Here is a 20,625-nt window from a genome sequence, read left to right on the forward strand (position 1 = left end):
ATGGATCTAGTGAAGGAAAATAGTAATTATCCAAAAACAGGCCAGTTTGGAATGAAAAAAAAAAATTTGCAATTTATTAAGGATAGTTTGGTGCAGCGTATCTGTAACAATTTTTTAATGCTTATTAATGCATATACAATGTTAATGGATTAGATATATAGTAAAAACTTGTCTAGTTACAAGTTTAAAGAATTTATTTGAGCTGGACTGTTTGATTTCAGCACAATAAATTTCCACAGTAGTTAAAACGAAGTCAAAGAAAAAAAAGAATGTAAAAAAAGAAGTGAAAGAGGAATGACAGAAAAGGTCTCTTGATGGTGTATGCCATGTAGTTAAGTGTAGTTGAGGATACTCCTCTATGCCTATGTATTAATATGTATAGTATGACTATATCATATTTGTGGATATGTTAAAAAAAATGTGTATGGAATATTAACACTGTATATAATGTATTTATGTATATATATAAAAAGTTAATAGATCAAGAATCTATGAAAGAAATAATACAGATAAATTGAGAAAAATTGTTGGAAGTTTAAAATATTTGGAATGATATAACTTTATAGGATTTGATACTTATGAATAAAATAATAGAAAAATGAAGTTGTCATTCCACTTTATTTTTAAGTTTGTTTATCTTTTTTTTGTGTTTCATAAGGTTAATTAATTCCTTTATTTATCTTGGTGGTCCTGATTTTTTGCGAAGACCATTTGAGGATTTTCTTCCATTGATTCCATATAGATTATTCAATAATGTACTATGAAAACCAAAAATATTTGAAGTTGTGTTGATTATTGTTGAATTGGTAAACTTATTTTTATCAAGCAATATCTTACCATTCATAGTTGAAGTTTTGTCCTCCATAGACATTAACATCTGAAAATCATTTTTCAAGATTTGGGATTTACTTAATATTGAGGATGAAGTAATTGGTGAATTTTTGATACCGATTGATAATGGATTTGATAGAAATTGGGCTGAAAAACATCCGACAGTACTTATAAGCTTAACATCAGAATCTATATCTATATTGGCATTCTCATTGTTGCTATTGTAGTTGCTGTTATATGCTTGCGTTTTGATAGAATTTTCATTAAATGTCGTTTTTGTTAGTGATGATGAAGGGTACCCTGTAGTAGAGTATAATGTGGAAGAGGTGGATAAAGAAGATGACATAGAGTGGGACCTTTCTTTTGTGTTTGGATTTAATTCTGTTTTGGTGAAAGTACTAGTTGTGGTATTCAATTTGTCTTTTTTATTTCTAAGTAATAAATTTTGAGATGTTTCTATATCATGCTCCAATTGCTTGACATTGTTAAAGGCATTTAATAAATGGGGTAATTGGTAAGATATACTTCCATAAGGAGATCCAGAGTAATTTGTAGGTGAATTTATTGGGGTTGAACGAGCATCTACTTCTTCTTGTTTTTGTGGTTGTTCTTTTATTGAGTGTAACATAGTTCTTCTCATGGGAGAATGTGATACACTTTCTATTTCTGTCTCTGTTTCTGTATCTGGGATCAAATCAATCATATTATTAACATATTGACTTATATGTCCTAATTTTTTGACATCCTTTAAACTAGAACTCAAATAAGGATTAAACGATATATCGTCAATAAAAAATGGATTGTTCTCGTCCCTTTGAATATCTTCAGGTATTAACCATTTAAAATTGATATGATTGTACATTATTTCGATGTCGAGAAACAATCTGAAGGATTCATTGTACAACACCTCATCTTTGTTTTCAATTGATTTGTCAATATTTTCTAGAATATCACATATGAACGTATTGAATGAGCTTATTGTACGTTTCAGTTTATCTGTGGCTTCAGATTTAAATTCGGTCTTATTGTTATATAGATCAGAATGCAATAAATAATCCAAAATTAACTGTAACTCAAAATTTATTAAAAGACATTTGGCCTTAATAAAACTAGAAATTATTTGTAGTTTAAACCATTTCAATTTTATTATCATATAGAACCAAATTTCAGTCAATAAAGTCATTGAATCTTTAAGTAAGTTGTCCATATTATTATCAATAAAGCTTCTAATCTCTATTAACCCTGTACTTAAAGATTCTAAGCCAAATAATAATTTATTAGATTTTTGTATAGATTTTAAAGCAATGTCCTTGTACTTCCATTGTTGATAAGAGACATCGTCAGATAAATTCTTTATTGAACTGATATGTGGAATATGGGTATCTGAAGTGTTTGTATGCAATTCATTTCCACGATTAAATATATTATTAATATCAGTATTTAATAATGCAAACTCACATGACTCATTATAGAATATTTGTAGTTTAATTAGATCGGATATCATGTTCAAAGCCTCGAAACAATAATTAAGGGATGTTTTGTATGCTTTCCAAGTGATATCCTGTTGATATATTCGATTTTCGATGACATCCTGAATATCATGAACAGTGATATCATTTTCATCATAGAATAGAGATGTTATATCATCTTTTGGTAGCAATGGATCTGACATGGATTAGTGAAAGAATATCAGGAAGAAAAAGGGTGACAAGGCGAGGGAATATATAAGTATCTAATTGTAAACAGTCCTTAAAATAATTCTATTGAGTGTGATAACACGTTAAAAGACAAATAGATTGATACAAGTTGCTGAACAAATATGAGTGTATGTATGTATGTATATATATGCATATATATGTATGTGTAAGTATGTTTGACTTCTAATCTATTTAATTTAAACTCCTCTTCTGCTTGATGCTGGTTATTAAAAAGAAACATATAGTAAAATTGGTTGTCTATTATGAGTATTGTAAAGAAACCATGTAAGTCATCTATAATTCTTCGCTAGAGAGACATTCATTAGTCATTGCATTCAATCAAATTCCACATACCTCGAGTAATTTTTTTTTTTTCGTTTTTTCTTCTTTTATTTATTGGAAAAAGGAAAAACGGGATCTCTGGATAAAGAAAATTGGATAATGCTCTGTCATGTAGTAAGAAAGACAAGAAATGGGCAGAGTGTATGTGTGTGGTAGACAATCGAAAGAGAGACTGGAATGGAAAGGATGGTTTATCTGAGTTTGAGAGAAATGTTTGCTAACAATAAACTTTACTTAGTTTAGATAACAATGGAGAGTTTCTAAAGAGGTTGTTTTTTTTTGTTCTCTTTACTTTGTTTTTAATTTCTCTCTTTCCAACAGTGTGTTCTTTATCTGGTAGGAAGTGGAATAAAAAAAGAAAAAAAATAGTGGAAACTTCTTCAACGTTTTAATTTAAGTTAGTATTAGGTTAGTTAAATCTTCTTTTAATAATCTTGAAATATTCAAGGATATTGAGGATGCTTTCAAAAATCAATAGAAAAGAAGTCTACCCAAAGTAAATACATGTCGTAAGAATTTTTTATTTAATATTCAATCATCTTTTGACTTTGAATAAAATAATGAAAGTATATATGCAATAAAAAGCAAAAGCAATTATAGTTAAGTTTATGATAGAGGCAATAAAGGGTCCTTAGTTTTTTTTAAAAAAATTCGTATTTTTGTTTTTGTAGTTTTTATTATGTACTCTTTAAAAATATTTTTTTAGTTTACCAAAAAAGTTTGTATTACATTAAATAAAACACTATCATGCAATTGCAGAATTCTATAGATATGATTGTCACTAATAGTTTTAATCAAAATATTAAAGAAAATATATATACATATATTATGGAATCTTGTTATTTACGGAGTTTTGAGCCTTTACTAAAACAGATATATTATTAGACTTTGTTCTTTGTTAAGTCTGAATGATTGCAACAATATTTTTTTTATATGCTAAAGTTCTATTAGATTTTAGATTTCGTTCTATAAAATAAACGAAAGATTATGTTTATTTATTGGTTAAAATATCAATATAGTAAAGAACTACACTTATTTGAAGTTCAAAAATATGCTTATTTGTTTGTTTTTTTAATAAATCTCATCTAATTTTCTTTACAATGTCAAGTAATATCTTTTATTTTTATATTGAAGGCATATAGCGAATACAATTAATTCAATTACTTCACTGTAAGTACTATTGATAATTAAACTATAGTAGAGTTATTTTTTCTTTATACCTTTATTTAAGTCTTTGGGTAAAGTGTATTTAAGGAGATAATAGTTAAAAAAATAATAGGTTATTTTGGTAACAAGAGTAACTTTCTGTCAGAAGTTCCAAATAAAAACCAGAAATTGATATATTATGAAATAAGGTTTAGTTGACTATTTCCCTTTCAATGTTTAATACTTAATTCTAATATATGGATTTTTGTTTTACTGATTAAAAGATTCTTAAAAACTAATTTCTTTAAACACCTTTTTAATATATCTAAAGATAATTTGTATAAGTTGTTTATTTTACACATATGTATTTTTCTCTGCATTATTTTTATCATTTGTATATTTTTTATTATTTTCACCTTTCCCCTCTAAAATAACCGTTTAATTAACAAGTTTTTTTAAAAAAAACCTTGAATCTTCACTGTTTCTCTTATAATAACTGTATCTATCTATTAAATAAAACATAACCCAATAAGTTTTCTTTTAAAATCAAAAATTTATATATAAAAAACATTTATTATTATACTATAATAACAAAAATAAACAAATAACTACCTGTAAATAATGAGTGAAAAATTAGTTTCCATAATAATGAAACTTTTTTTTTTGTAAAAGTACATATATATAAATACGTAAACAAAAAAAGAAATTAAAAAATATCAAAAAATAATTCTCTATATATTTTGTGATACATCACACGCTTTTCAAAGATTTGAAGTGATAAGTTTTAATTTTGAATCTTTTATTCATTGTGTAAGAAGAGAATATAATCTTATTCCTATTTCCTTTACAAACTGTTTTATTTTATTTTATTTTGTAAATCAATATTACTCCCCTTTTTCCATATAATTTAGGTTTTCTAAAAATACATTTTCAGAAATATATAAAAAAAAAAAATATGATTAAGCCTACATCATATATTCCCCTCCCTAAATCTAAGTGAAAAATAGAAAGATATACGCCTCGTTGTTTGTGATAAAAAGTCCTACCCAATCAGGAAAGTTCTGTACTTTGAAAATTTCCTAATTTGTTTGATAAACTTCTTTGTCCAAACCCTACATATGTCATTAGAGTACATTACTATAATCAACCTTACCTTTCTCAAAAAAATATATATGAAAAAAATGCAAAGATTGTTACATTCGAAAGAAAAACTAAAATAAATTTGATTAAAAAGACCAATTTTTAACTTCTCACCCCTATTTTCTTATTGTGAATGTTTATTCCAAACTTTATAGACAAATTATTCACTGCATCAGCCAAGCTACACTTCAAAAACACATTTAAAATTACACCTGAATGACATGACAAGTAAAATTTTGTATCATTTACATTCAGGATGGCATGTAGATCAAGCAATTGTAACTGAACATGAGAAACTGGTAGTCATCAGATTTGGCAATGACAACTCAAGAGAAGCTATGCTAATGGATGATTTATTATTATCTGTTAGTGAAAAAGTTTCCAATTTTGTCACTATTTACTTGGTAGACATTGAAGAAGTCCCTGATTTCAATGAAATGTATGAATTAACTGATCCAATGTGTTTGATGTTTTTCTATCAAAATAAACATATGATGTGTGATTTTGGGACTGGTAATAATAATAAACTAAACTTTTTAATTGATGATAAACAAGAACTTATAGATATATTTGAAGTGATATTTAGAGGCGCTAGGAAGAATAAAGGTTTAGTGGTCTCTCCTTATGATTACAGTGATCAGAGAGTAGATTGAATCAGAACCTTATGTATCAATTTTATTTTAGTATAAATTATTTAATAAAACTTTTTCATTATGTAGTTTATTAATTTAATATCACCTGATTCTTTACAAAATTTATCTACTAAAAATCATATATATTGATTACACTATAATCACAAAAATACTACAGATACATTAATAGTATCACATTTGATAGAAGAAAAAGCCAATCAAATGAGGAAAAAACAAACAAAAAAAAAGAAAAGTAAATAAAACAAAAATGGATTTGTTTACACGTTAATTAATTTATATATATACTATCTAAACCACTAAATTATACAATTAAATAAAACAAGCAAATAATAACACAAAATAAAATACAAATACAATATAAAAATATTTTAAATTATACTAAAATCAACTCGTTTATTTGGCAGCCTTAGCAGCAGACTTAGTGACCTTACCAGCCTTGTCGGACTTTTCAACAGACTTGATAACACCAACAGCGACGGTTTGTCTCATATCTCTGACAGCGAATCTACCTAATGGTGGGTAGTCAGTGAAAGCTTCAACACACATTGGCTTAGATGGAACGAACTTAACTAAAGCAGCGTCACCAGACTTTAAGAATTTTGGATTGTCTTCTAACTTCTTACCGGATCTTCTGTCGTTCTTTTCTAATAATTCATCGAATCTACAAGCAATGTGAGCAGTGTGACAGTCTAAGACTGGAGAGTAACCAGCAGAGATTTGACCTGGGTGGTTTAAGACAATAACGGTAGCGTTGAAGGATTCGGTGGCCTTTGGTGGATCGTTCTTGGAATCACCACAGACGTTACCTCTTCTAATTTCCTTAACGGAAACGTTCTTGACGTTGAAACCGACGTTGTCACCTGGTAAACCTTCAGCTAATTGTTCGTGGTGCATTTCGACGGATTTGACTTCAGTGGTAACACCAGCTGGGGCGAAGGTAACAACCATACCTGGCTTGATGATACCGGTTTCGACTCTACCGACTGGCACAGTACCAATACCACCGATCTTGTAGACATCTTGTAATGGTAATCTTAATGGCTTTTCGGTTGGTCTGGTTGGTGGTTCAATAGCGTCAATGGCTTCTAATAAAGTCTTACCCTTGACAACACCAGCCTTGGTTTCCTTTTCCCAACCCTTGTACCATGGAGCGTTGGTGGTGGCTTCAATCATATTGTCACCGTTCCAACCAGAAATTGGGACGAATGGAACAGTCTTTGGGTTGTAACCAACCTTCTTGATAAAGTTGGCGGTTTCCTTCTTGATTTCGTTGAATCTAGCTTCATCCCATTTGACAGAGTCCATCTTGTTAACAGCAACAATTAATTGCTTGACACCTAAGGTGTAAGCTAATAAAGCGTGTTCTCTGGTTTGACCATCCTTGGAGATACCAGCTTCGAATTCACCGACACCACCAGCAATAATCAAGATAGCACAGTCAGCTTGAGAGGTACCGGTAATCATATTCTTGATGAAATCTCTGTGACCTGGGGCATCAATAACGGTGACTTGGTACTTTGGAGTTTCGAATTTCCATAAGGCAATATCGATAGTGATACCTCTTTCTCTTTCAGCCTTTAATTTATCTAAGACCCAAGCGTACTTGAAGGAACCCTTACCTAATTCAGCAGCTTCCTTTTCGAACTTTTCAATGGTTCTCTTGTCAATACCACCACACTTGTAGATTAAGTGACCAGTGGTAGTGGACTTACCGGAATCGACGTGACCAATAACGACAACGTTAACGTGAGCCTTTTCTTTACCCATTTTTGTTTTATTTTATGTATGCTGGTTGTGTGTTTATCTTAGAAGGGAACAAGATACAGTTAAAGGAAAGGTGTGAGAGAAAAAAATATAAGAATTGAGAACAAAGCGGAAATATATAACAAATAAAAAAACATGGTGACAATTATCAAGAAAGGAAGGCAGAAGCAAAGTCTAAAGACAAGGAGTGATGAGAAATATGTTGAAAAAATGTCATGCTAAGTGAAGTAATATATACAAAATTTAGAAGCAAAAAAAAAATGGGGATAGCTTAATCCTTATTCTTGGACAGAGAGGATTACAGACACTATCGATGAGCTAAGAAAATAGACCAGGAGGGAGGAGGGAGGGGGGGCGGTGAAACGGTTATTGGACATTCTGCGTGACAGGAATTCATTTAGGCGGAGGTCTCCCTCTTGCCCCCACGTGGCTCTTCCTCCCTAGAAGGAAACATGATAGACAAACAAGGGAAAGACTGGGCTTGGCTATCAAAAATCTGGATAGTAAAACAACGATAAGACCCCACACTATCACCAATAGTGTAATGACATAATGAAAAAAACGCTTGAAAGAGCGAGAGTATTTACTACTTGCAATTCTGAGATAATAAAATTTGCTGGGATTGAATATCCTTTATTTTTTTTTCTTTTTTTTTTATCTGTAGATGTATCTCATTATACTATTTCCTAATACGGAATTAATATCTCCAGTCAGCTTAATCCAAAAAACACCAGAAAAAATAATTGAAAAAATTCTTGGATGTATGGATGTTTGAAACTACACAGTCTTTAAAATTAACTATTTTTTAATTTATCATACGTATTATAACTATTATGTTCTAGTTATATACTTATAACTACATCTTTTTTGTTTTTTTGCCTAGTTAGTAGATTGGTTTACTGATGAATCCGTATAGACACTAGACCTTACACTGCTACCTTGTGACTCATTTAAGTTATCCAATTGATCTAAAATACCATTTTGTGTCTCCATATCTCTAAAAAATGAACTTGTGTTGTTATTATTACCCAGTATATTTGAATGATCCAACCTAATTGATCCATTATAAGGTGATGATATCAAAAATGATGGGGAAGAATTGTTATTTCTTCGTATATTTATTGGCCACATGCCTTGTATTCTAGTAATCCATCTATTTATAACAGATTTGTCTTCTAAAAGTTCCCACTGTGGTTCTGCATAATTATTGTTATCGTTATCATTATTATTATTACTATAACTAGTACGGTAATCATAATAATTACCACTGTTTGTGTTATCGTATATATTATTCCCTCTTGATGACATTGTTGGTCCAGATATGGAGTTACGTTCAATTTTCTTCTTAATCCACCTTCTACACAGTTCCACAAGTGTGAAAACAAATATGATTGCAAGAAATATCCCTAATACATTTATATCATTGCTTTTAGTAGCAGTTGGACATGCGTATATGCTTTTAACTTCAAAAAAATAGGAACAATTATTCGAATTTCCAATATAATTAATTTGTGCTCTGGAAGTAATTTCTCTATCACAGACAAAACTCAGTAGTGTTGATCTTTTATCTATCCCATTAGGACATTTAGATCCTTGTTCGTATTGTAAAGTTAATTTTTTATTCCCAAATAGTTTAGGTTTCGTATTAAAATTACCAATTGATATCACCTCAATTTTATTTGTTTTAGTATTATTTACTGAATAGTAAGCACCAGTTAGGTCACTCAATTTTTTGGTCTCATCATTATCCGGAATGACGGGGCTTGAGCATATACTAATAGTAAAATTTTTGTCAATATCAGGTCCATAACCTTTTACTAACCATCTTGTCTTTGGTTCTGGTTTTGTCTTCGATTTCTTCTTTGTACCAGGCAGATTCGGTGTAGACGATAATTGTGATAAATCTATATATTGCCCTGTAGCAGGATTGGTTACTGCACAAAAAGTACCATCTTCGTGTTCATTTGGTGTCTTATCATTTGACTCTTTACTATCTTTATTGGGAATCATATTTTTTCTTTTCAGTTCATAGCTTTAAAAATAAAACAAAACAAAATATGCCTATGTTAGCAACTTAGATGCTCTAACAACAAAACAATGCCATTTAGTAGTATCTTTATATTACAATATCTGTTTAGATAGATTAAAAACACGTTTTTATAGTAGGAATATTTCTTCACTACATTGATATGTTTTAGGGTTTATTACAAAGAATAAAAAGAAAACTCGGTATAAGATTAACAAGAAATTATTAGGTTAAAATGTTTTTATTTTTTTTAATTACCTTCTAAGGAAAAAACATGACAGGAAAAAAAACAAAAAGAAACCTAAAAAAAGGACAAAATAACAAAGTGTCACAAAATAATATTATTGATTTTTTTTGTCTTCAAATAATAGAAATATCTATAAGAAAACAATGTTTTTTCATTATTGTACCATGTAAGAAGAATCCAGGAGATAGGTCTTATGCATAAAGAAACATAAAGAAGAAAAAAAAACTAAAATTCATTGGTTTATTTCATTATGTCAATTACACTTAAATCAGGATATGGAGATATTTTTCAGAATAATCAAGAATTTGATGAAGTCTTTCAAGATTCGCTAAGATTAGAAAATACAATTAATCAAAATGGTACAACAATTGAAAAAGAGTTAGAAAGAGTAGAAATATTAATTAATAATTATGATGATTCAAATGTTTTGAAAAGAAAAGAAAAATCATTTAAAAAAAGTTGTAAATGTCAACATGGGAAAAAATGCACGTGTGGCAAAAACTGTCAGTGTATATCATTGAAAAAAGATAATAATAAGAATAAGAAACAAAAGCAATCTAATTCCAAAGATGATGATGATTCTTTAAGCTTATCTAGGTCAAAAAAAAAAAACTGGTCTTTACTATGGAGTAAAAAAAAAAAAATTAAACAGAAAGATATACACTTTAGTAAATCTCAAAGTTTAAAAGGAAACAAGCGGACACACCTTAAAGGTGAACTGTCACCAAACTCTCCAAAGGATAAAGAAATGATTGAGATTTTTACAACTAATAATGACAAACACTCTATACAAAACCGATTAGTTTTCCCTGATCCACTATTAACAGAAAATTACAACAAAAGTAACAATGATATTAAATATAAGGAAAGGTCTTATGACGTGAATGATGGCAATAATAGTAATCATACTTATAATCAATATACTGGGAGATTTAGAAATAGAAAAAATAAAAATATATACAGTAGTCAAACGATGTTATGTCAACAGCAAAAGCGAGAAAGTTTTGCTAGTTCTGAAGATTACTCAATCTTCAAATCACAAAATTCTAATAAATCTAATAAATCAAAAAATCATAATAGAAATGAAGAAACAAAAAATATTCATAATGATAAATCGAATCTGAAACCCTCTGAAATTAAAGAAAAACGAAATATTTTAGATAAAGTCTGGAGTAGTTTTCGCTTTAAATCATCAAAAATTCCTCAAATAAAATCAGAAAAAGAAACATATCCTAATGTAGAAACGTTATATTTTGAATTAAACGATGAAATGGGTCAAAGTAATATAACTACCAATGTAAACAACTTTTTGTTAACAGAATCTCATTGTTTATTAAAAGACAAAGTAGGCAACATATCAAAAAAATATTAACCCAATTAATAATAACTAAATAAGGACACTATTTCAAAATTGAAGTGCAATAAATCAGCAAACTTCAGTTTTATTTAATAATTATTTACTAAAAGTTGCTATATAAATTTTATAATCAAAATAAGAAAAAGAAGAAAAAAAAATGTCGTTAGAAGAAACACCTTCTTAATATTGTAAAGAAAGAAAAAACTTTAATATACCTGTATGTAATAATCCAAATTTAAACTACTACTAATTATAAAACTGTGGTTCCTTTTGACAGCATTGTTTCTCTTCCAATTTACACGTAAAGTTTGTTTTCGCGTCTTTCTTTCTTTCTTTTCTTTTTTTTATTTTGATAATTTCCCGTTTTGTTACAATTTATCAAATCAGGAATAGTTTCAGAATTTAATAATAAACATTTTAGAGATGATAAATAAAAATATTAGGATCCTAAAACAACTAAAATACTTAATGTAATTCTTCGATGTATAACATTTATTATTTTGCTGAAAGAGGGCCCTTCAAATTAAAAAAATTAACCAGCAAAAAGGTTAAAATATTTTTTATAATTAAATAGAATACCATTATTGATCCATTTACCGTTACATCTTTATAGCACAAAAGTTCATACAAAAATAAGAACTTATGTCAATATTAGGTCAAGAAGCACCGGAAGGTATTAGTATTGTTACTACGGCGAATAGTGCTGCAACATCTATAATACATAAAGCCAGTTCCACAGTTATAAGTATACAAACTGATTCAAATGGATGTGTTATATGTGAAGGTACTGTGAATTGTCCTGATTGTGCAGATGATGAATATTGTGTAATGACTTCTTTGACATGTACCTCCTGTCCTTATACATATTGTGTTTCAAAAAATGACGGTGCAATAAGTGGTGTATTAACTAATTCCACTCTGGGGAATGGGACCACAGGAGGACTCAATTTTAGTGACCTTAATAAAAACTCTACATCCCATTATGGAACCATTCATAAGATTCAAGGTGCTGTGGTTGGTAGTGTTATTGGGTTTGTCTGTATTATGTTAATTATTTGGTACAGTTTTTATTGGAGAAAGAAAAAAAGATTGGCTAAAGCTAGAGAGCTTGCAGACAAGACATATAACACAAACGACGTTGATGTTTTAGAATTAGCTGATATTGATGAGGACGATATATATGATTCCGATGACGATATAGATGAATTTGAAGAAGATATGACAAATAATGTCAATACCAGCAACAATAATACGAATAATAATAATAACGCCTGGAATAGCAATAGAAACAGCAATCATAATGGTAGTATAATGACACCATCTCAACGATTACAATATATCAATGAGATCAGATCAATTAAACACCGTAATCTTAGGAATGAAACAAATAACCTATCCATAATAGATAATAGGGCTAGTAGCGCATCCAATATTTTACCTATTGGATATATTCCTGGTGTAACAAACACCAGCACTATGAGTAGTGGGATAATGAAAAATCATAATCCACTAAAAAATATTAATAGCAAGAGCCATTTGAGTGCCTATAATAATCATTTGAATATAGTGGGAGATATAAGATCCCATATTACTTTAGGATCATCCATTTTGGAAGACATTTCTGAAGATATAGAAGATAATACCAGTACTTATATCAATAATTTACAATCTCCTCCGAATACAACAGACACTATAAAAGGCTCTTCGGGCTTTTCTTTGACTACAGCTATTAAGGGAAGACCAAAATTGGTTCAGATTAATGAATCAAAGGAAATAGAAGGTTATGAGGATGCAGACCCTGACAACGAGAGTATAGGGGGAAAAAACCAAAATAACAAGAGTATCAATGACAATATTACTAGTGATAGATATAGTATGAGAAGTGATATCACTGGAACTGGATCATACATATTAGATTTTGAAATTAATCCACTGGACACAAAATTACAGCCACCAATACCTGCAGCCAATAAAAACAATATTACAAATAAACTCTCTACAATAAATGATTTAAAAAGATCTTCTAAAGTTACTATTCCTCTAAGGAACAACAGGAATAGCATAGATGATTCAGAAGATATATCTATTACCACTTCTGACATGGTCACAATCGATACCAAAGCTGTTGACAACCCAATGGAGGGTAACTCAATAAATCAACAAGAACAAGGTGATAACATTTTTAGTGATAAGTATGAAATTATATAGATATCCTTTAAGGGTACTCCAAATTTATACAGTTAGTAACCAATTCAAGACAATTTAATAATATTATATAATTACATTTATAATTCAGTGAGGGGTTTAACAAAATAATATGTCAAATCAATAACAAATATAAATATCCTAAATATAGTATTTTTATATTTGTTCTTCTTTGTTATTAGTGTTGATTACAGTTCATCATGTAGAGTGATATTCAAAATGGTTAAAATTAAAAATTAACAAACAAACAAACAATCTTGTACCTAAATGCACCGTAAAATACAATACATATGAACGTTAACACATAAAGACATGTATCCATCTATCTATGTATATAATAGTCTTTTAGATCGTATGGCGTTATCATTATATAACACCGATATTTTATAATTTTTTTATGGATTTGAAATAATGACGAACAACAGCAAGCAATAATAGATATACATAACTTATAATCCAATTGCCTCTTCATTATACAAATTCTGAACTATAGAATTTACTTGTTGTTTTAGAACATCTTTTTCACGGTCATCATCTTCTCTTTTTGATTATTATTGCAGAAAGCAGATAATGGGTTCATATTTCTTTTGACTAGCATGTAATATCGATCTTCAGTCATATAGAAAAACTTACACATATTTTTGCTCGTGGCTTTCTTATTAAAAGGCTGAATATTTTCTCTCTCTCGCAACTCTCGTTTCTTTTTATTTATTTATATATATACACACTGTTTTTCTTTTTGTTCTTATATTCCCGCTGATGTACGGATTTTCATCAAGGCGGATCTTTTCTTTTTCTTCTCTTTTCTTTTTTTTTCCCTGTCTGGTCGAGCGGTCAACGGTGCGTGCGATCTTTGGAAATTCTTCTCTTTCCTCGAGAAATTTCTCTTGATTTTGGATTTTCCAGACTTTTTCCTGAACATCGGTATTAGTAATTCCACAGTATTCCTATAATGATAGTGTGTAAAACTATAAAATGGAAATATTACTAAAAAGTATTGTCATTATTAATATGTTGTCCTGTCATTCTTGCTGATTTTGTGTTACCAAATACTTCTTTTCATTTAATTGACTCTTTTCGTCTCGATTTTTCGCTTGTCCCAGTTTTTTGAATGTGATTATTCTTCTCTCAACTTTTTTTCTTCCTTTTCCTTTACACTCTTAGTCCTATCTACACATATATACTTGTTCGTACATACACACACACATATATATATATGTGTGGGGAGAACCTTTAATCATTCTTTTCGTGCTTTAATGTTCTAACAGCTTCCTTTACTAAAGTTTACTTGATAAATATCAACACATTAAGCCCTGCAAGAACTTCGTAATTTCTCTGAGAGAAGTAGTAACCAATACCTGTATATACGTCCATTCAAACATATATACACAAATAAAAAGTGACAATAGTTTGTTCCTTCTTTTTATTCTCTCTTTCCAATCTAACATAACAAATACATTTATTTACGCATAATGACATTCACTGAAATTGATAAATTAGCTGTCTCCACCATCAGGGTCTTATCTGCTGATCAAGTATCTAAAGCTAACTCTGGTCACCCAGGTGCTCCATTAGGTTTGGCACCAGCTGCTCATGTCATCTGGTCTCAAATGAAAATGAATCCAAAGAATCCAGACTGGATTGCTAGAGACAGATTCGTTCTTTCTAATGGTCACTCTGTCGCCTTACTCTACTCCATGCTACATTTAACTGGGTTCCCATTATCTATTGAAGATCTAAAACAATTCAGACAATTGGGTTCTAAGACTCCAGGTCACCCAGAATTTGAATTACCAGGCGTTGAAGTTACTACTGGTCCACTAGGTCAAGGTATCTCCAATGCAGTCGGTTTAGCCATTGCCCAAAAGAACTTTGCTGCTACTTATAACAAACCAGGTTTCACATTATCTGACTCCTTTATCTACGCTATCTGTGGTGATGGTTGTTTACAAGAAGGTGTTTCTTCTGAAGCTTCTTCTTTAGCTGGTCACCTACAACTAGGTAACTTGATTGTTGTCTATGATGACAACAAGATCACTATTGATGGTGATACTTCTATCTCCTTCGATGAAGATGTTGCTAAGAGATACGAAGCCTATGGTTGGGAAGTCTTGTATGTTGAAAACGGTAATGAAGACTTAGAAGCTATTGCTAAAGCTATTGCTCAAGCCAAAAAATCTGTCAACAAGCCAACTCTTATCAAGATGACTACCACTATTGGTTACGGTTCCTTAAAAGCCGGTAGCCACTCCGTCCACGGGTCTCCATTGGCTGCTGATGACTTAAAACAATTGAAGAGTAAATTTGGTTTCAACTCGGAAAAATCTTTCCAAGTTCCACAAGAAGTCTATGACCACTACCAATCTACAATTTTAAAACCAGGTCAAGAAGCTAATGCTAAATGGGATGTCTTATTCAAAGAATACCAACAAAAATACCCAGAACTAGGTGCTGAATTGGCTAGAAGATTAAAAGGTGAATTACCAGAAGGTTGGGAATCTAAGTTACCAACTTATAAGCCAACTGATTCTGCTGTTGCCACTAGAAAATTATCTGAAATTGTCTTCCAAAATATCAACGAATTTATTCCTGAGATCATCGGTGGTTCTGCCGATTTGACGCCATCTAACTTAACTAGATGGAAAGAGGCTGTTGATTTCCAACCAGACAACACCAAATTAGGTTCCTACAGTGGTAGATACATTAGATACGGTATTAGAGAACATGCTATGGGTGCCATCTTGAATGGTATTTCTGCTTTTGGTGCCAACTATATCCCATACGGTGGTGCCTTCTTCAACTTCTTAAACTATGCTGCTGGTGCCATTCGTGTTTCTGCTTTATCCGGCCATCCAGTTATTTGGGTTGCTACTCATGATTCTATTGGTGTTGGTGAGGATGGTCCAACTCACCAACCTATTGAATCTTTAGCTCACTTCAGAGCTTTACCAAACATTCATGTCTGGAGACCAGCTGATGGTAACGAAGTTTCTGCTGCCTACAAGGCTGCTTTCACTTCTAAACACACACCAAGTATTATTGCTCTTTCCAGACAAAACTTACCACAATTAGAAGGCTCCTCTATCGATAATGCTATCAAAGGTGGTTACATTTTACAAGATGTTGAAAACCCAGATATTATCTTAGCTGCTACTGGTTCTGAAGTCTCTTTATCCGTTGAAGCTAGTAAATTATTAGCATCCAAGGGTATTAATGCTAGAGTTGTTTCTTTACCAGATTTTTTCAATTTTGACAAGCAATCCGAAGATTACAAGTTATCTGTCTTACCAGATGGCATCCCAATTTTATCCATTGAAGCTCTTTCTACCATTGGCTGGGGTAAATATGCCCACCAACACTTTGGTTTAGACAGGTTCGGTGCTTCTGGTAAAGCTCCAGAAGTCTTTAAATACTTCGGTTTTACTCCAGAGGGTGTCGCCACTAGAGCTGAAAAGACTGTCGCTTTCTACAAAGGTAAGGAATTGATCTCCCCAGTAAGAAGGGCTTTCTAAGAAGTTAAGAAAGTCTTTTTATGCTACTAAATATTTTTTGTATTATTCCTTTTCATTTTGACATTTTTTAATCATTTTTTTCCATGTATTTTGTTTTAAGATTCCTGTCCATTTACAACGTTTAAACAAGACATATAAGATAAATTTACATAACGTATATATATATATATGTGTATAGAATCTTATTTGTATAGGTACTAAATTTAGGGTTACGATTTACGATTATAAATTAGTAATTTTTCTCGAGCATTTAATCAATTTACACTGAAACTTCAAAGGCGGAGAGAAAGAAAAAAGAAAATAGAAATTGTCGAGCCAATAATCGTGACTTAATTATGTGGCGAAATACCTTATATATAAGCAGACAGTATGTTTTGTTAAATTATTAATAAGTCATTTAGTTTAATAAATATAATTCTTGTTCTTAGTTTTTTTTTTCTTGATCGCCCAAAGAAGTCATAAATAAATTCACTATCGAACAATAATGACAAAAGATCAAAAGGAAAAACAACTAGCAGTTGCATTTGTTTGTTTGGGTAACATTTGCCGTTCCCCAATGGCTGAAGCAGTTTTTGCAGAAACAGTGAAATTAAATGGTCTTGAGTCCCATTTCAGTAGAATTGACTCATTTGGAACAGCACGTTATCATATAGGTGAACCACCAGATGATCGTAGCTCTTCTACATGTAAAGCACATGGTGTTCCAGTTAACCACAGAGCTCAACAAATCAAAGATCATCATTTTAAAGAATTTGATTACATTATTTGTATGGATGAAAGCAATTACGATAATTTGAAAAGAATATGCAAAGATAAAACACTTTGGGATAAAATTTATTTATTTGGTCACTGGAATACTGATGGAAAGTATAATAAGATTGTTGATGACCCATATTATGGTGGTATTGAGGGATTTGAGTATAATTTTAACCAAGTAAAATATTTCAGTGAAGAATTTTTAAAAAGAGAATTGTAATGTTTTAGCTTTATTCATTATTAGATCTGTGACATTTAAAAACGCATTCATATGTCTTATTTAATAGAAATCATGCTACTAGTTTATTGGCAATTAGAAGGAATGATGTCTGAGTACAAATAGGTATGAAAATGCAAGTGATTTTAAATAGGTACTTATATATATAACCTTTGTACTTTGTATACCTTTTATATATATATATATATATTTGTTTAATGTTGATTTAATAGGACGTTAATATATTTATATATTATGTTAATGTTATTATATATATATAGATATAGATAAATAGATATAGATACACGCATTATTTTATATTGTATTATAAAACTTCAAAATCTTTTTCGTTATAGACAAAGTCCGAATTACAACGTCTGGCTAACCAACTTTTCTTATAATCGAAATATCTCCAAGATTCTTCTTCTAATTTATTAATATTAGTGTTAGAATTTGAAATGATACCAGGAGGTAATTTTTCAATTTCTTTATAATACCAGCAACGATCTTTTTTATTAAATTGCCAATTTCTATTCTTATTTAATTCCCTAGCAGCTAGAAACTGTTCATAAGAACCTTGATAATGGTAAAATATAAAGAATAATGTATCTAAATCGAATTTTGTAAAAATCTTAGCCAATGAAGTATTGGAGTAAATGTCATTATAATATCTTTTACCTTGAGTTGTTGAGCTTTTACCATTAATAATGTTAGTCCCATTATTGTTATAAATGTTAGTGACACTAGTTGTACCATTTGTGTTGGAAATGGTGGTACCATCAGTACTTATAGTATTACCCGCATTACCATGTCTTGTGGTACTTTGATTATGAAGATCTACTATACCATTTAGATTTTTACTTGAGGTTATACCATTAGCAGCGGAACTGGTATTTTCATTAATATCATATGGATAAACGAATCTAATTGGTTCATTAGGAAAAAATACTGAAGTTGGATGTGGTAGAGATAGTGGCTCTCTATAAAAGGAAGGCGAATCAGCATCAAGTGAATCAGGACAATTCAACAGAGAAGATTCCAATTTTGATACTAAGTCTTGTGGCATAGTATCTACCGGTTGTAATAATTTTTTTTTGGAGTTATGCCAATATTTCAGTTCATCTTTGAAAAGTTTATTCTCAAAAGCCTTGACATTTGTTTCAATATCCTTTTCCATAATTTCTTTAATCTCATCCGTACGATCTTTTGGGAAAGTCAAAACCGGTTCTTCGGTAGTCTTTTTATTATTAGTTATGGTATTATCTTTTTTTTTATTTAGATTAATATCATTTGATGCATTAGGGGTAACCGTTACATTATTGTTATTGTTGTTGTTGTTATTATTATGGTTGTTAGAAGTAGAAGAAACAGGTTGAGAAGAAGAAGTATTAGTGGTTGTTATTGATGAAGATGTAATAAGCTTTTTCTTTGGTGTGCCGACGATATTTTTTTTCTTGTCGTTGGAATTGGTTGGTGTGGCTAGATTATTAGTATTACTTGATGACGGAATAGTAGCTGAAGTTGTTGTAACTTCACAGCCCATGTCTTGATATAATGTATCATATTCAATAAAATCTGGATCATTATTATTTTCCACATAGTATAAGATATCATCTTTATATTCATTTAATTTAGACGACGACATTTCATCGTTTTGCAACAACTTCAAAATATTTTCTAAATTATTAATGTGATACAAATGTCTTTTAATAGACTCATTTTCATCTTGACTTATATCAGAATCACCACTATCAGAATCATTTGAGTTTGTTCTACTATTACTACTACTACCGTTATTATTATTATTATTATAGGTCTCTAATAACTCAAGTTGTTTTTGTAATTCATTAATACAGTCTACCACAAATTGGCAACTTTCATTTTTAATCTTATCGTTTGGATCAATAAAAAGTTGTGGATTAGACAATGCAATTTTAGAGAATTGTTTAATCTTCATCAATTTCTCAATAGACTTAAACAACTCCATCTTGGTTTCAATCAACTTTCTCGAGTTGACCAGATTGTTAAGTTGGTCCTTATCCTTTATATCCTCTTTACTGACCCATAACTTGATCTGTTCTCTGTGTTTCTGCAGTTTCTTAATCTCTCTTTTAAGATCCATTTCCAATTTCTCTTTGTAAGATTGATTTTCATTGGGATCAATAGACTCAAACTTATTGTAAATCAAATCAAATTCCTGCACACCATCCTTGACCTTTTTCAGAACCTTGTCGATATCTTGTTGTAACTTTCTTTGAGACATTAGGAATACTTTTTAATTTCTGAGGAGTCAACTATAGATAAACTGGAGAATGTTCCAAATTATATTATGTAATATATAAATATATTATTTTCTTTTTTGTCTTCTTTGTTCTCTTTTGTAGGTATATATGAGTAGGACAACCGTATCTAGCAAGACACTTTTGCCCAAAATGATCACAATTTAATGACGTTATGACCTGTTTATCATAGCACAAGCACAGTTTCCTTACCTTTTTTTTTTATCATCTCTGTAGAATTTGGTATTTTTGTTTTTGTTATGACAGAGAAAGAAATACAAAAGAAACTTTCGAAGGAAAAAAATGAAAAAAAAAATCCAAAAGTGTGGGTAGAGTGTACGGATGTACTAATTTTAGCGGCACTATCAAATAGCTAACATCCATACATTCCCAGCGTATAAAAAGCAATTGCTGTTTTTTTTATTTTATTTTATTTTTTCTTATGTGGTTATA

At 30.2% G+C, this 20,625-nt stretch overlaps 9 protein-coding genes across 9 annotated transcripts; 5 read left to right on the forward strand and 4 right to left on the reverse strand.

The window, feature by feature from the left end:
* Nucleotides 1-676: 676 nt before the first annotated feature.
* On the reverse strand, nt 677-2,503 carry MDM36 (Mdm36p; the record flags this gene model as incomplete). Its single annotated transcript, XM_064856914.1, has 1 exon — nt 677-2,503. One exon carries the CDS (start codon nt 2,501-2,503, stop codon nt 677-679), a length of 1,827 nt encoding a protein of 608 aa, XP_064716047.1.
* A 2,874-nt stretch (nt 2,504-5,377) lies between these two features.
* DIB1 (U4/U6-U5 snRNP complex subunit DIB1) lies at nt 5,378-5,809 on the forward strand (the record flags this gene model as incomplete). The annotated part of the gene is made up of 1 exon (XM_064856915.1): nt 5,378-5,809. One exon carries the CDS (start codon nt 5,378-5,380, stop codon nt 5,807-5,809), a length of 432 nt encoding a protein of 143 aa, XP_064716048.1.
* A 393-nt stretch (nt 5,810-6,202) lies between these two features.
* Nucleotides 6,203-7,576, reverse strand: TEF1 (translation elongation factor EF-1 alpha; the record flags this gene model as incomplete). The annotated part of the gene is made up of 1 exon (XM_064856916.1): nt 6,203-7,576. The coding sequence occupies one exon, from the start codon at nt 7,574-7,576 to the stop codon at nt 6,203-6,205; it is 1,374 nt and encodes a 457-aa protein (XP_064716049.1).
* An 876-nt stretch (nt 7,577-8,452) lies between these two features.
* MRL1 (Mrl1p) lies at nt 8,453-9,583 on the reverse strand (the record flags this gene model as incomplete). Its single annotated transcript, XM_064856917.1, has 1 exon — nt 8,453-9,583. The coding sequence occupies one exon, from the start codon at nt 9,581-9,583 to the stop codon at nt 8,453-8,455; it is 1,131 nt and encodes a 376-aa protein (XP_064716050.1).
* Nucleotides 9,584-10,096: 513 nt separating this feature from the next.
* Nucleotides 10,097-11,218, forward strand: PWA37_000233 (uncharacterized protein; the record flags this gene model as incomplete). The annotated part of the gene is made up of 1 exon (XM_064856918.1): nt 10,097-11,218. One exon carries the CDS (start codon nt 10,097-10,099, stop codon nt 11,216-11,218), a length of 1,122 nt encoding a protein of 373 aa, XP_064716051.1.
* A 627-nt stretch (nt 11,219-11,845) lies between these two features.
* On the forward strand, nt 11,846-13,411 carry OPY2 (Opy2p; the record flags this gene model as incomplete). The annotated part of the gene is made up of 1 exon (XM_064856919.1): nt 11,846-13,411. The coding sequence occupies one exon, from the start codon at nt 11,846-11,848 to the stop codon at nt 13,409-13,411; it is 1,566 nt and encodes a 521-aa protein (XP_064716052.1).
* A 1,469-nt stretch (nt 13,412-14,880) lies between these two features.
* TKL1 (transketolase TKL1) lies at nt 14,881-16,920 on the forward strand (the record flags this gene model as incomplete). The annotated part of the gene is made up of 1 exon (XM_064856920.1): nt 14,881-16,920. One exon carries the CDS (start codon nt 14,881-14,883, stop codon nt 16,918-16,920), a length of 2,040 nt encoding a protein of 679 aa, XP_064716053.1.
* Nucleotides 16,921-17,404: 484 nt separating this feature from the next.
* Nucleotides 17,405-17,896, forward strand: LTP1 (tyrosine protein phosphatase LTP1; the record flags this gene model as incomplete). The annotated part of the gene is made up of 1 exon (XM_064856921.1): nt 17,405-17,896. The coding sequence occupies one exon, from the start codon at nt 17,405-17,407 to the stop codon at nt 17,894-17,896; it is 492 nt and encodes a 163-aa protein (XP_064716054.1).
* Nucleotides 17,897-18,218: 322 nt separating this feature from the next.
* NOT5 (CCR4-NOT core subunit NOT5) lies at nt 18,219-20,156 on the reverse strand (the record flags this gene model as incomplete). Its single annotated transcript, XM_064856922.1, has 1 exon — nt 18,219-20,156. The coding sequence occupies one exon, from the start codon at nt 20,154-20,156 to the stop codon at nt 18,219-18,221; it is 1,938 nt and encodes a 645-aa protein (XP_064716055.1).
* Nucleotides 20,157-20,625: the final 469 nt, after the last annotated feature.

The sequence above is a fragment of the Arxiozyma heterogenica genome (genome assembly GCF_036370985.1).
Source record: "Arxiozyma heterogenica strain weizmannii chromosome Unknown scaffold_11, whole genome shotgun sequence".
NCBI lineage: Eukaryota > Fungi > Ascomycota > Saccharomycetes > Saccharomycetales > Saccharomycetaceae > Arxiozyma > Arxiozyma heterogenica.